Source organism: Macrosteles quadrilineatus, unplaced genomic scaffold (assembly GCF_028750875.1).
Source record: "Macrosteles quadrilineatus isolate MER2022 unplaced genomic scaffold, UCM_ALF_1.0 Scaffold_6__1_contigs__length_79288215, whole genome shotgun sequence".
NCBI classification, from domain to species: domain Eukaryota; kingdom Metazoa; phylum Arthropoda; class Insecta; order Hemiptera; family Cicadellidae; genus Macrosteles; species Macrosteles quadrilineatus.
Window position 1 is genome coordinate 18,929,064 of NW_026542599.1, and position 12,517 is coordinate 18,941,580.

The 12,517-nt window shown below is 33.8% G+C and overlaps 1 protein-coding gene across 1 annotated transcript; it reads left to right on the forward strand.

Annotated features, from left to right (window-relative positions):
- Positions 1–5,804: 5,804 nt before the first annotated feature.
- LOC128997369 (protein TsetseEP-like) lies at positions 5,805–9,749 on the forward strand. The gene is made up of 3 exons (XM_054423006.1): positions 5,805–5,835; positions 6,563–7,000; positions 9,427–9,749. The coding sequence occupies exons 1-3, from the start codon at positions 5,805–5,807 to the stop codon at positions 9,747–9,749; spliced, it is 792 nt and encodes a 263-aa protein (XP_054278981.1).
- The last annotated feature ends 2,768 nt before the right edge of the window (positions 9,750–12,517 follow it).

Below are 12,517 nucleotides of genomic sequence, written 5' to 3' on the forward strand. Positions count from 1 at the left end.
GTTTGGTATCAAATAAACAAATATTTCAAATTATCACATGTCGTCAGGTCGACGAAACTGTCTAATATCTAAATCAGTTTATATCTGATGTTACAGATGAACAAATTATCATCAGTCAATGCGTAAAGGAAGGGCCTAGTGTAAATAATGAAAAAGGCTTATGAGATTTGGCAAACATATCTTTCATCAAGTAAAGATTTATCTAAAAATTCAAGTAAAAATTATGAAGCATGTTAAACTTTCAGTCGAATGACCTAAAATGTAAAACAATGTCTAAAGAATGTCCTTTGACGCTCTTGTTTGCGTTTAGTTCTCTGTAACATAATTTTACAAGTCAAATAAGATTTTAGCTTTAAAACTAGCATAAATAGTGATGTAACCTTTTTTAGTTTATATAGTCAGTTTGCAAAACACAACATAAAGTATACAAGAAAAGATTAAAATTTATCTTAAAAACACACGTCAACAGTATTATCATCATTGGGTTACAAAATAACAAACATTTGGCATAGTTCTAAGGTAAGTCTTATAATATCAATTAACTACAAATTAACATGGCTCAAGAAATGTTTGTTATTATTCAACGTATTCGTGCAGTTTTGATTTTGCATTTTCACTTCATCCGTTGGACTAGAATCTGTTGTTTAGGTCAATTTAAACTGCAAACGAGCTTTTGAGTACTTTAATTCTCTATTGTCTGTTATGTTGATTTACGTGCACCAACTTTACATTGAGTCTCATGAAGTGATGTGGAAAACTACTTCAGGCCTAGCATCCTAGGGCGTAAAAGTTTAAATTAGGTTAGGTTAGACTAGAGACATAAACTAAATTCTTAATTGTGTAATTTTACATTCAAATTATCATGTAACAGAAAGGTCTTAGAAAGATCACTTAAAAATATTCATACCACTTCCTTCAATATACTTTTCAACCGAATAGTTTGAAATTATAAACATGCTAAATGGTAAACGTACAAATGCTTGGTTTAATAACATCACTTGCAAATCACTTTTCATCCTGACTGACTACTAAAGTACTGACTCCTTTCTGGTGTATCTTAATCACAATATACATGTAATTGTATTGATGACTATATAATTAAAAGTTATCACCATGCACGGCATGTAGTTATATTTGTGTAGACTAATCAACATATCACACTGCTTGACATGGAGTTGCATTTTTGTTATACAGGGTGACCGTTAAGTCTTAGGACGACTTTGTAACTTTTAAACGACAAACGATATCACAACCACATTTGGTATACCGTTACTGGAAATTGTAAGCTACTTTTCTGTGTACATGGTGGTCGGATATCACCTTTGGGGGACGGCCCGTCGGGGGTCAGAAGAAAATCTTTAATGACAGCCTATATTGAATTGTACATCATTTTAAAGGTCTACTTCAACTGAAAACAATGCCGCAAACCGCACTTCAAAAGGTTGATCCTGCGCAAAATGGCAGATGTTCAAAGATTTTCAAAATTAGCCAATTTCTTTAAATTAAAACACTTTTTTAAATCTTTAAACAACTGTCATTTTTTAACGGATGGTCCTTTTGAAGTACGGTTTGCGGCATTGTATTCTACTAATAAATACCTTTAATTTGATGTGCATATCGACCTATGCTTCCATTCAAGATTTACTTCCGACTCCTTGTGGGCCGTCGCCCTGAAGAGTTATTTGGATCCCTGAATGTGAAGTTATGGGGATCATTTTAAAGGGAATTCTAAGCAAAGAAGAATGCCGCAAACCGTACTTCAAAAGGACCATCCCTTAAAAAATGACAGTTGTTTAAAGATTTAAAAAAGTGTTTTAATTGAAATAAATTGGCTAATTTTGAAAATCTTTGCCATTTTGCGCAGGATCAACCTTTTGAAGTGCGGTTTGCGGCATTGTTTTCAGTTGAAGTAGACCTTTAAAATTATGTACAACTCAACATAGGCTGTCATTAAAGATTTTCTTCCGACCCCCGAGGGGCTGTCCCCCAAAGGTGATATCCGACCACCATGTACACAGAAAAGTAGCTTACAATTTCTAGTAACGGTATACCAAATGTGGTTGTGATATCGTTTGTCCTTTAAAAGTTATAAAGTCGTCCTAAGACTTAATGGTCACCCTGTATAACTCTAAAATAAAAAGTTATAACCATACACGGGATACTAGTTATACTGTCGAAGACTCATCGACATGAATGACATGTAGTTGTATTGTTGATAACTCTATAATGATGAGTTTTCACCACGTTCGACATGTAGTTATATTGTCGAAGCCTGACGGACTAGAATGTTGACTAGTTGACTGGAATGGCCAACTTAAATTTGGCAATCAAAGTTCCCTGATGGGGATAGACCTGTGATACATCAAGCAGTAGCTAAAGTAGGTATTTTTTTCAATAGTTTTTTTTATCTCAAAGAGTTTTTTTTTATTGCACCTTTAAGCTTCGAGTACAATTTTTCTTTAGAAAAGGAAATATTCTCATCATGGCATACGTACAAAAAGTGTAACTGTCTCTTGTATGGCTGCAGCAGAGCAAAAGATTCATATGAATAACGTTAGTCAAGTGCAACTCTGCTACTGCTACTGCCAAGTTTGTGTTAATGATGTTATATTCTGATCTCTTCTACAACCTCAAGCCGTAGTTGCTTCAAAATTATGCGACTTGTTTCATAACATAGTTGCTAGACACTTCCAACTTCATGAATGCGGTTAGGTACACATCATGTAACTGGTACTTATCTGTATCAGTCTGGTACCTGTTGTCACAGTTGAAAAAGACGCATCACATATGCACCAGAACTTATATTGTGTAATTTGCTCATACAATAGTTAATGGTAAATTAATAATTCAACTTGTATATTACATACTACAAACATTTTTAGTAATGTCAAACATTCTGCCAAATATTTCTGAAAGTATAGCATTTGCGTGAGAATAAAAAATTATATCAATTGTTAATATTATATTACCTACATCTATAAAAACCTTAACCACGGATATATAATTTTTATTTCAATAGATTACACGCTCAAAAAAATTAAAGGTTTTATTTAGAACGCTTGTACGATAATAATAATTGAATTAACACACTATGTGGTCAATCATTATGGCTGAAGTCCAACACTATTTTTATTCTTTATTGTAACGCTAGACATTGAATACTAACTAAGGATTTTTAATTTTGAAATAAGAACTTGAGAACACTATATTTTTAGGTTACTTGCTTGTTTTTAACTTATAAAAAGAAAACGTATTTTCAATTGAAAATTATTTTATTTGCCGAGTTGTTTATGATCTAGTAAAACTCTTGAAACTAAATGCAAAGTATAATTAATTCATTAAGAATTTTCAAATTGAAGTAAAGCTAAAAGTTTTTTTCCTTTTAATTTTGGATTTAAAAGTCTTACTTTGAATAATTAGTAAAATGTTTTCGTCTCGATTGAGGGTAAGAAATAACTTTGTTTACGGTTTATTCCATAAACTTAAAAGAATAATGAAAGATAATCACTGGTCAATTATGAACTACGAACTTATGAAGCGAAAGAGCATTTTAAACTAATTATCAAGTACTATTAATTATAAATCCTACTTCATTTAATATAAATCACATAACGGTTTTACAAGCTAATTTGAAATGTTCTGAGAATACATGAATGGAGTAATTAACAAACATAAACTTTCCTGCACAGTTTCCTGATTTCAGTTAAATTTTCTACTGATTAACCCCAATCTGACACTCGCTTCAAAAGTTAGGCAAACTTTTATACATGCATATTTTATGGTTCTGAGATAATAATATTACGTTTTAACCTTAATACATGTGCATGGGTGCTCTAGTGAATAGAGCACCGTGCACAGAAAAAATAGTATTAGGGCCTACCACAGACAATAGACTAGACCATCAAATGGTCAATGGTCTGTTTTCTGTGATATTGCTCCATATATCGTTACGGAATAATAGAGGAAGAATAATGAATATTTAGCGTAAATATAATACCATTCTAAACCTAAATGTATATTTAACTAGCTGTAACCCGCGGGCTTTGCCCCGTTTAACTTCTTAATTTTCAAGATTATCTCGTTCGCATGGCTCAATCACGTCCTGGTTGAAGTTTGTTCGCTACGCTCGCTCACCTTTAGGTTGGAGCTCGTTCGCTACGCTCACTCACCTTTAGGTTGGAGCTCAAAGAAAGTACCTCCCAGTTATGTTAACTTTTAGTATCTTGTAAACTAGTAAATACTCCAAAATTGTAAAGACGGCACCATCAGTCCCCTACGTTTAACTCTGCAAAGCAAGCTGTTTTATTTGGGTGAATGTAAACGGAAGTGTTTTATTTTGTTTAATGAGTAACGTACCACATAACACTTATCTGTGTCATAAAGTCATCGCAAATACACGAAAACACACAAACAGTTTTCTCAAATCAAAATCGAAATTACAGACCATTTAATATAAGATAGAACACATTTTCTTAGATAATAGAAAAATATAAATATAGAACAAGTGTTCAATGGATATTTCATTATTAGAGACCCAATGATTTCCCAGACATTATTGGTATGGGATCTTTGCTCTGACAAAAGTACACGGAAGTGTTTTCTTTTGCATAAAGAGTTACTTAGCTACACGATCATGATGAGTATCTGAAAAGGCTAGTAGATGTCTTTAATGAGTCACATTAACGTACCATTTCCTACACTAAACCAAGCAACTCTCACATCAAGCAGGATTGCTGTGACGAGGGTACACGGAAGTGTTTTGTGTGGTTTGAAGTGTGACGTAGCTACGTGGTTATGGAGAGTATCTGTAAGCTAGTGGATGACTTTAGCAAATCTCATTAACATCACATTCCCTACGCGTTTGATATAATGTGACGTGCAATTAGACGTTTACAATTCCATTGTATCGAAATTGTGCTGCACATGTTGTACTAGCATCACATATTGTCACGATAAGTGATGGAACTTTGAATAATTGTCGTGGAAAATTACGCTACTCCAGGGAAATAACTATATAAATTTTTCCCTCTTTTGTAACTAAATTATAGTTTGCTGCTTAAAAAATCTATTTAAATTTTAGAACCCATCATAAAGATACGCAGAGAAAACTCTATGGAAAAGTATTAAACTGTTTTAATTTTCTTTCAAAACTATTTGAGAAGCTCTTTTCAAATGTTTTGATACATTACTACACTACTGAATTAGATCAGTTTATGTTATTTTGTGTAGATATAAATAATGTTTTTTTATGAAGTAGTTCTACTTAATCTCGTCAAATCAGCTAACACGTTTTAGGTATGATAAAATGATCAAACTTCTAGCCAGGGCATTCTAAAACATATATTTCAAACCACAATCTTATCAGACTATGCATAGATTTTCTAGAAAAATGATTCTTCTGGTTATATCAAGGTACTTGTCAGCAGAATTCTCATTCTCCCACGGTTTGACATGTTTTGCTTAGTTTTTTTATACTTCTTACTTTCTAAGCAGCTAAACTACCTGTAATTTAAAATTAAATACATGCAATATACATTGAACCAAACCTTAATAAGCCACTCAAATGTGTATAAAGAAGGGCGAATTATTTTTTGTGCTGCAAGTTGGTTGTAATTCGTTCGTAACAGTCTTAACCGTTGCGGCTTGGTGTAAAACTCAAGAAAACAATACGCTGCTCTTATAATGTCTTAGAAAATACGGCCATTGAAGTAGTCTAAAAGGCTTGTGAAACGATATTGACTTTATTGTTAACTAAAGGGGAAAAAGACTAAAGTTCAACATAGGAATCACAGGATCTTAAAAGAATGGCAAAGGAGGAAGACCTACTTGTGAAAAGTAGGTATATAAAAGAAGAGGTTTTAACTAAAAAAAATTATTAGGGAAAAACTTCTGAAAATAAAAAAATTTCTCTGTTTCTTCTTGTTTTTACTAATAGCCCAAGGGTGACTGATAAGAAAATAAAATGGCCTGATCCTAAAACGTAAACATTAGGATTGACGTAATCTTTGAGAAAACTTCTTGTTTCTTGTTTGTATAGTTTTCATGAGTCAATTTTGTATTTGCAATTCATTTTAGATTGATAAGTTAATAAACATAGTTTTAAAACGATAAGCAAACGTATTTTTGTGAGAAAAACTGTCTAGAACTCTTTATGGATTTTCCACAAGATTTCTATTAATATCCATTTGCTCTTAGCAATATATTCGTAATTACTTAACTGAAGTGAATTTTTTTATTTACTGAATTTACTTTTTTAAAGAGACGGACAAATTGACTGGATTGACACTATCATTTTTTCAAGAATTTTGCATTTATAATTTCATTTTATAAACAGATATATTTTTTCGATTAGTAAACTTTCATTAGATTTTTATCTTATATCTTTTTATATTATCAGCAAGTTTGGTTAGTTAGGTTAGGTTATATTTTTTCTTAAATCGCCGCGAGGGGCTCTCCCACAATCCCCCACTCCTTCGGAGAAGGGGTTCTCATCGGTTTTGTCCAGCCCCCTGATACGCCAGTTAAATTTTTGTTAGTAAAAATAATTGACGTAATCTTTGAGAAAACGTCAAAGACGTAACCGACCATGTACCTATTAGTTCTAGTGACCCTTCACTGTTACCCTCAAATTCCAAACCCAAGGTACAGAAAACAGTAAGGACCAAAAAACCTGCAACTAATCCTGCTACCAAACCAGACCCAGCTACCAAACCAAACCCAGCACCCAGACCAAACCCAGCTCCCAAACCAAACCCAACTACCAAACCAAATCCAACTACCAAACCAAACCCAGCTCCCAGACCAGACCCAGCTACCAAACCAAACCCAACTACCAAACCAAACCCAGCTCCCAGACCAGACCCAGCTACCAAACCAAACCCAACGACCAAACCAAACCCAGCTCCCAGACCAAACCCAGCAACCAAACCGAACACAGCTAGGAAACCAAACCAAGCTCCCAGACCTAATCCAGTAACCACTAAGGTAACGTCCACAAGCAGTAACCTAAAAGACAAAGCCAAAATGTTAATCCTATCTGACAGCCATGGTCGACATCTAAGTTCCCTTTTACTTGATAAATGCTCAAATAAGTACAATGTTTCGGGGTTTGTTAATCCGAATGCAAAACTATCCCAAGTAGTCTCAAACTTAGGTAGTAAAATTAAACTGATGAGCAAACGTGATTATTTGATTGTATACGCCGGTACAAATGATGTTGATCAGGGAGATTGTAAATCTACACTTATAAGCTCCTTCAATGAATTAGTAAATGAAACAAAACATACTAATCTTATTGTATTAGGTATTCCATATAGGTTTGATAAGAAATCATTGAATGGTAACATTTTGGAAATGAATCGCCTTATGTATAATTGTATCTCATCTCATAACCATGCTTACTTTTTGTCACTCCACCATGTTTTCAAACAAAAGTTTTACACTAAATTTGGCCTCCACCTCAACCTTTTGGGTAAAAGACTAATATCTAAATATATATTGGATCTGATAAATCTAATAACCAGCCCGACACAAACAAGTGTCATAAACCACATCCCTGTCCATATCACCGGTCTTGAGGACTGTCCTTCTGGTAGAGTAGTTCAATCCCCAACACCACTAGAAGTTTCTAATTCCTGTCACTCCCAATGTAGTGATCCTATTGTTTCTTCTAGCTCAATTCCTTTTTTAGGAACTCCTCAACTGATTCAGGCCATCACGTAACATCTTCTATCAATCTTAAAAAGTCTTTTAGTATTTTCCATCAGAATGTCCGAGGCTTATTGTCCAAATCCAGCCAGATAGAAATTATCTTAGATCTGTATTCACCAGATGTTTTGTGTTTGTCAGAACATTTCCTCCGTCGATCTGAGTTGGAGGCTTTTCGAATGCCAGGCTACACACTAGCAGCTAGCTATTGCCGCACCCAAGTAGAAAAAGGAGGAGTATGCATATTTACACCTGATCACATAAATTATACTGTGGTAGATGTGTCTGACTTTTGTATTGAAAGTGTATGCGAGCTTGCTGCAATTAAAGTAACAAATGGGTCTCTGAATACAATCTTTGTATGCGTGTACAGATCTCCAAGCAATATACAAAGTAACATACAGAAATTCTTGAGTACTATTCAAGCATGTTTTGACTCATTGAAAGCTAAAAACTTATCTTTCGTGGTTGCAGGTTATTTTAATATTGACTTGACTGATAGAGACGGCCCCTCTGCAAAACTAGTCATAGACCTGATGTTATCATTTGGTCTTCGAGACACAATTAAGACCTTTACGAGAGAGTTTCAAGGTTCCAGAACTATTATTGACAATATATTTACAGACATCCCTGAGCATTTATTCTATTCTTCTGTTCTTATAACTAGTATCTCAGACCACCATGCCCAACTAAGTGAAATAAAAGGACATTCAGAGAGCAATACTATAATTAAGTATAAAATGACAAGGAATTTTAATGATCAAAACATATCTACATTCAAGTATTTATTAAGGAAAGAGAAATGGCTAGACTTATTCGAAATCGAATCCGTAGACGGAAAATTCAACCATTTCCTATCCACAATACAATTCTATTTAGATGTTGCACTACCACTAAAGAAATGTAAACAAAAGGAAAGAAAGTCCAAAACCAAAATATGTCTAGATTCAGATTTGAATGAGTTAAGAGAAAAAATGATTTTCCTTTACACCCTGTCTAAAGATCTCAATATTACACACCCAATTAAACAATCATACCTAAGCACTAAAAAGGTTTTTAAGAGTCAAATAAGTTCGAAGAAAGCAGAGTTAATATTTAAGAAGATAAATAACAGTAGCAATGTACAAAAAGAGGTTTGGAGCATAATAAATGACCTTAAACCAGATAAATTGAAGAGACCGTTTAGTAAATTATCAGTGTTTGATTCAGAAGGGAAATTGCTGGATACTCCGGATTTAGTTTCAAATACAATGAATGAGTTCTTTACTAACATTGGAAGAAAACTACCTAAAAACATGCAAACGCAAGATGTACATAGAAGTAAAGATAGTAATATGATCCAACCATCACTATTTCTTACTCCAACTAATGCAAATGAAGTAATAGATATCATTCGATCCCTAAAACCTGGAAACTCCTCTGGAAGGGATGAAATATCATCAAAAACTTTAAAGAAATGTGCTGAAGAACTTGCCGCTCCCTTAGCCTATCTAATTAATTGTTCATTCCAGAGTGGAACATTTCCTGCAGTACTAAAGCTTTCAATAGTCAAGCCAATATATAAGAAAAAAGGAAACCGGCACGATTGCAATAACTTCAGGCCAATCTCTATATTATCGACATTTTCTAAAGTAACAGAGAAGATCTTCTTAGCTAGATTAAATCAATTCTTAGATAAAAATAAGATTATCAACAAAAATCAGTTCGGGTTCCGTTCAGGTTACTCCACCCTAAATGCTGTGTTCAGCCTGGTTACAGAGGTTTCCAACTCTCTCGACGCAAAGAATCATGTCTCCGGTTTGTTCCTTGACCTTACCAAAGCTTTTGATGTCGTTGACCACAACCTACTTCTAAATAAGCTTGAAATATTGGGTATCCGTGGAGTGGCTATGGATTGGATGTCTTCTTATGTTAAAGGACGGAGGCAAGTTGTAGAAGTCCCTTACATTGATTCCTCAGGCTGTTTGTGTAGTAGGATATCTGATGAGCGTACTGTACAGGTGTGCCTCAGGGGTCCGTTCTTGGGCCCGTCCTTTTCTTAATGTTCATCAATGATCTGCCTCCTGTTGTGTCAAATTCAAAGTTACATCTGTTTGCTGATGATACTTCCCTCGTTGTCTCCAGTCAAAATCATGCACAGCTAGAAATCCAAACATTTATTGAGAGTAGTTTTGTTTTCCAATGGCTATACGAGAACTCTCTACATGTTAATCCTCAGAAAACATCACTTTTAGAATTTCGTATACGGCAGAATTCGTCTAACCCATCTGAATCTTTAAATTTACCTGTCGACAACATCAACATTGTTTCTTCTTCTAGTGTAACATATTTAGGAGTAGTCATTGACAGCAATCTGAAATTTTCCAGTCACATCGACAAAATTCACAATAGACTTAGTACTAGTGCTTTCCTTCTTCGTAGGCTCTCCTGTTATCAAGAAAGACGCATCCTTCTGACAGCTTATTACGGTCTTGTTTATCCCTTTCTTACATATTGTGTGCCCGTTTGGGGTAACGACAAACTTCAGACTAAGAAAATATTCAAACTGCAAAAAAGAGCCATCAGATTAATCTTCAACCTAAAATATAGAGAGTCTTGTAGATCTGTCTTTCGTACAAATAATATGCTGACCTTCCCATCAATTTTCATTTTTGAATCTTTGACCTTCTTAAGAAAAAATTTGACAATGTTTCATATTAGAGGGTCATCTCACCACAGCTACAATCTCAGGAGGAACTTTAACCTACATATTCCACTATCTCGTACCACTTTCCATAAAAATCAATCATTCTCCATGTGTATCCGTCTTTTTAATTCTCTTCCTAACTCAATCAAGGGCGAACATGATTTAAAAAAATTTAAGCGTGGTCTGAGGGAATATCTAGTTGATAAGGAATTTTACAGTGTTTCTTCGTTTTTAAATTGTAAATAGTTTGTACCTTTTGAAGTTTGTATCTTATTTTAATGGGTCTGATTTTATTTGTTTAGTTTTAGTGACTTTTGCCCTGTACATTTATGTATTATTATGGCAATAAAAAAATTCTGATTCTGATTCTGATTCTCTTGTATGAGCGCAAAACTTTCTTGTAACTCGAGTTGAAAACCCCCTATATGCTATTGTGTTTTGAAATAACGTTGAGTTGTCCTTGGTGAAAATAGATAGGTTTCCCAAGTATGGAGGTCTTCTCTCTTCTTGGGTTACTTATAATATGACAATCCATACGAGAACCTTTTTTAAATAGCTTAATCAACAGTAATCCTAAGAAATAACCTGCAAAGTGTTACACAAATAACAAGATTTTGGACATGTATTAATTTGTATTTTTACTCTACAGTATATACATGGTATTAAATTTTGTTTACTGAGAATTACTTTACTTATTAAATGTATTTATAAATGTATTTATATAATTAGCGAATTTCCCTATAGGGAAGTAGCTATTACCGTAGGTCTCATGGTAAGACTTAGGCCCGGGACCGATTTACTTTTTCATTTTGATGTCCACTGAGGCCAAAAACACCACTCGTTCAAATTTTTATATATGTATATATATATATGTGTCCGTGAACACGATAACTTGAGTAATTTTTATCCGATTTTGATGAAATTTGGTTTGAAGGTGTAAGGCGGGATAATCTTGAATGAGTTTGTGATCCAGCATGATCGAACCATGGGAACAGGGTTTTATGGGGTAAAAATTGGTTTTTCTCACTTTTGACCCTCAAAACACAAAATTTCCCAATTTTTCTCTAAACCTTCTTAAAGAGCTTAAAAAAACAAACAATTCAGTATATCAAAGTGTTTTTGTACGGTTATTGGTTACGGAGAAAACTAAAAAAATGGTAAATTTAAAATTCCCATGTTATTCTTACGGAGAATATTGTAAAATATCGTAGTTTGCTTGTTTATGGATATCTTTTGATCAAACTTTGGCAAATATATTCATTTTATACTAAGCAATAATTATTTTACTTAAAACACACACTTTATTAGTTTCCTTGTAGCAGCAAACCTAGGTACTCGTTAAACCTAATGTTATTTAAATAGATCAATTGAAAATCAATTCAGCCAAATGGAAATTCGCTTAGGCGTCAGGTTTGCTGCGGCGGGGGTATTTTATATATTTATTTTTTATTTATAAGTGAATATTGACTGCAGTTGTACTTATAGAAACTGCTCGGACGGTACCAGACTACAGTCAAAGTACCAGACTGCCGGTAGCCAATAAGGAACGTCATATTGAGATTCTTGTCATTCGCCTATTGGGTCTAATGATGATTTGAGTGTCCAATCGAAATCGATCATTACTTACCAACTTGTATATGTATTTACCATCTCGTTAGTAAATAGTATAAGCGTAAATAGTTTCATTACAAGTGTTATTTGACGTATGTTTGTATTTTCTGAATAAAAAACTGTATAGTTAAAAACCTGAGGAAAGCCTCCGCATAGACCAACAAGTGTCAGTGCTGTAACAATAAGCTGTATTTCCCCAGAGAATTGAAAGTATCACATGTGTTGACGTTACCTTGTTACAATGGACTTTGGTCGTAGCAATGTTCGATATCTCCTTTATTCGTATTTATAATAGTGTATTGTATTGAAATAACGTAAATGACATGTATCGTTTGCAATTTGTTCAGTAATGTATTTAAATTTAAAATCACTTTTTTTTAGAGTATGTGTTCCAGTATGTTACAATTTTGCTCGAAGAATAGTATTAATTTATTTTCATGGATACGTTCAAGAAATTAATATGTAACTACAGTGTTTAGTGTGTTATGATTTCCAAAAGGTTATTTGCTTTCA

What these genes read in the sequence shown, in the direction of transcription:
- LOC128997369 (XM_054423006.1), top strand. Translation starts at nt 5,805, where the DNA reads ATGGCAAAGGAGGAAGACCTACTTGTGAAAA. An exon ending in GGAAGACCTACTTGTGAAAA is followed by an intron (nt 5,836 to 6,562) that starts GTAGGTATATAA and finishes GTAATCTTTGAG; the next exon opens with AAAACGTCAAAGACGTAACC. An exon ending in TAAGGTAACGTCCACAAGCA is followed by an intron (nt 7,001 to 9,426) that starts GTAACCTAAAAG and finishes GGTTCCGTTCAG; the next exon opens with GTTACTCCACCCTAAATGCT.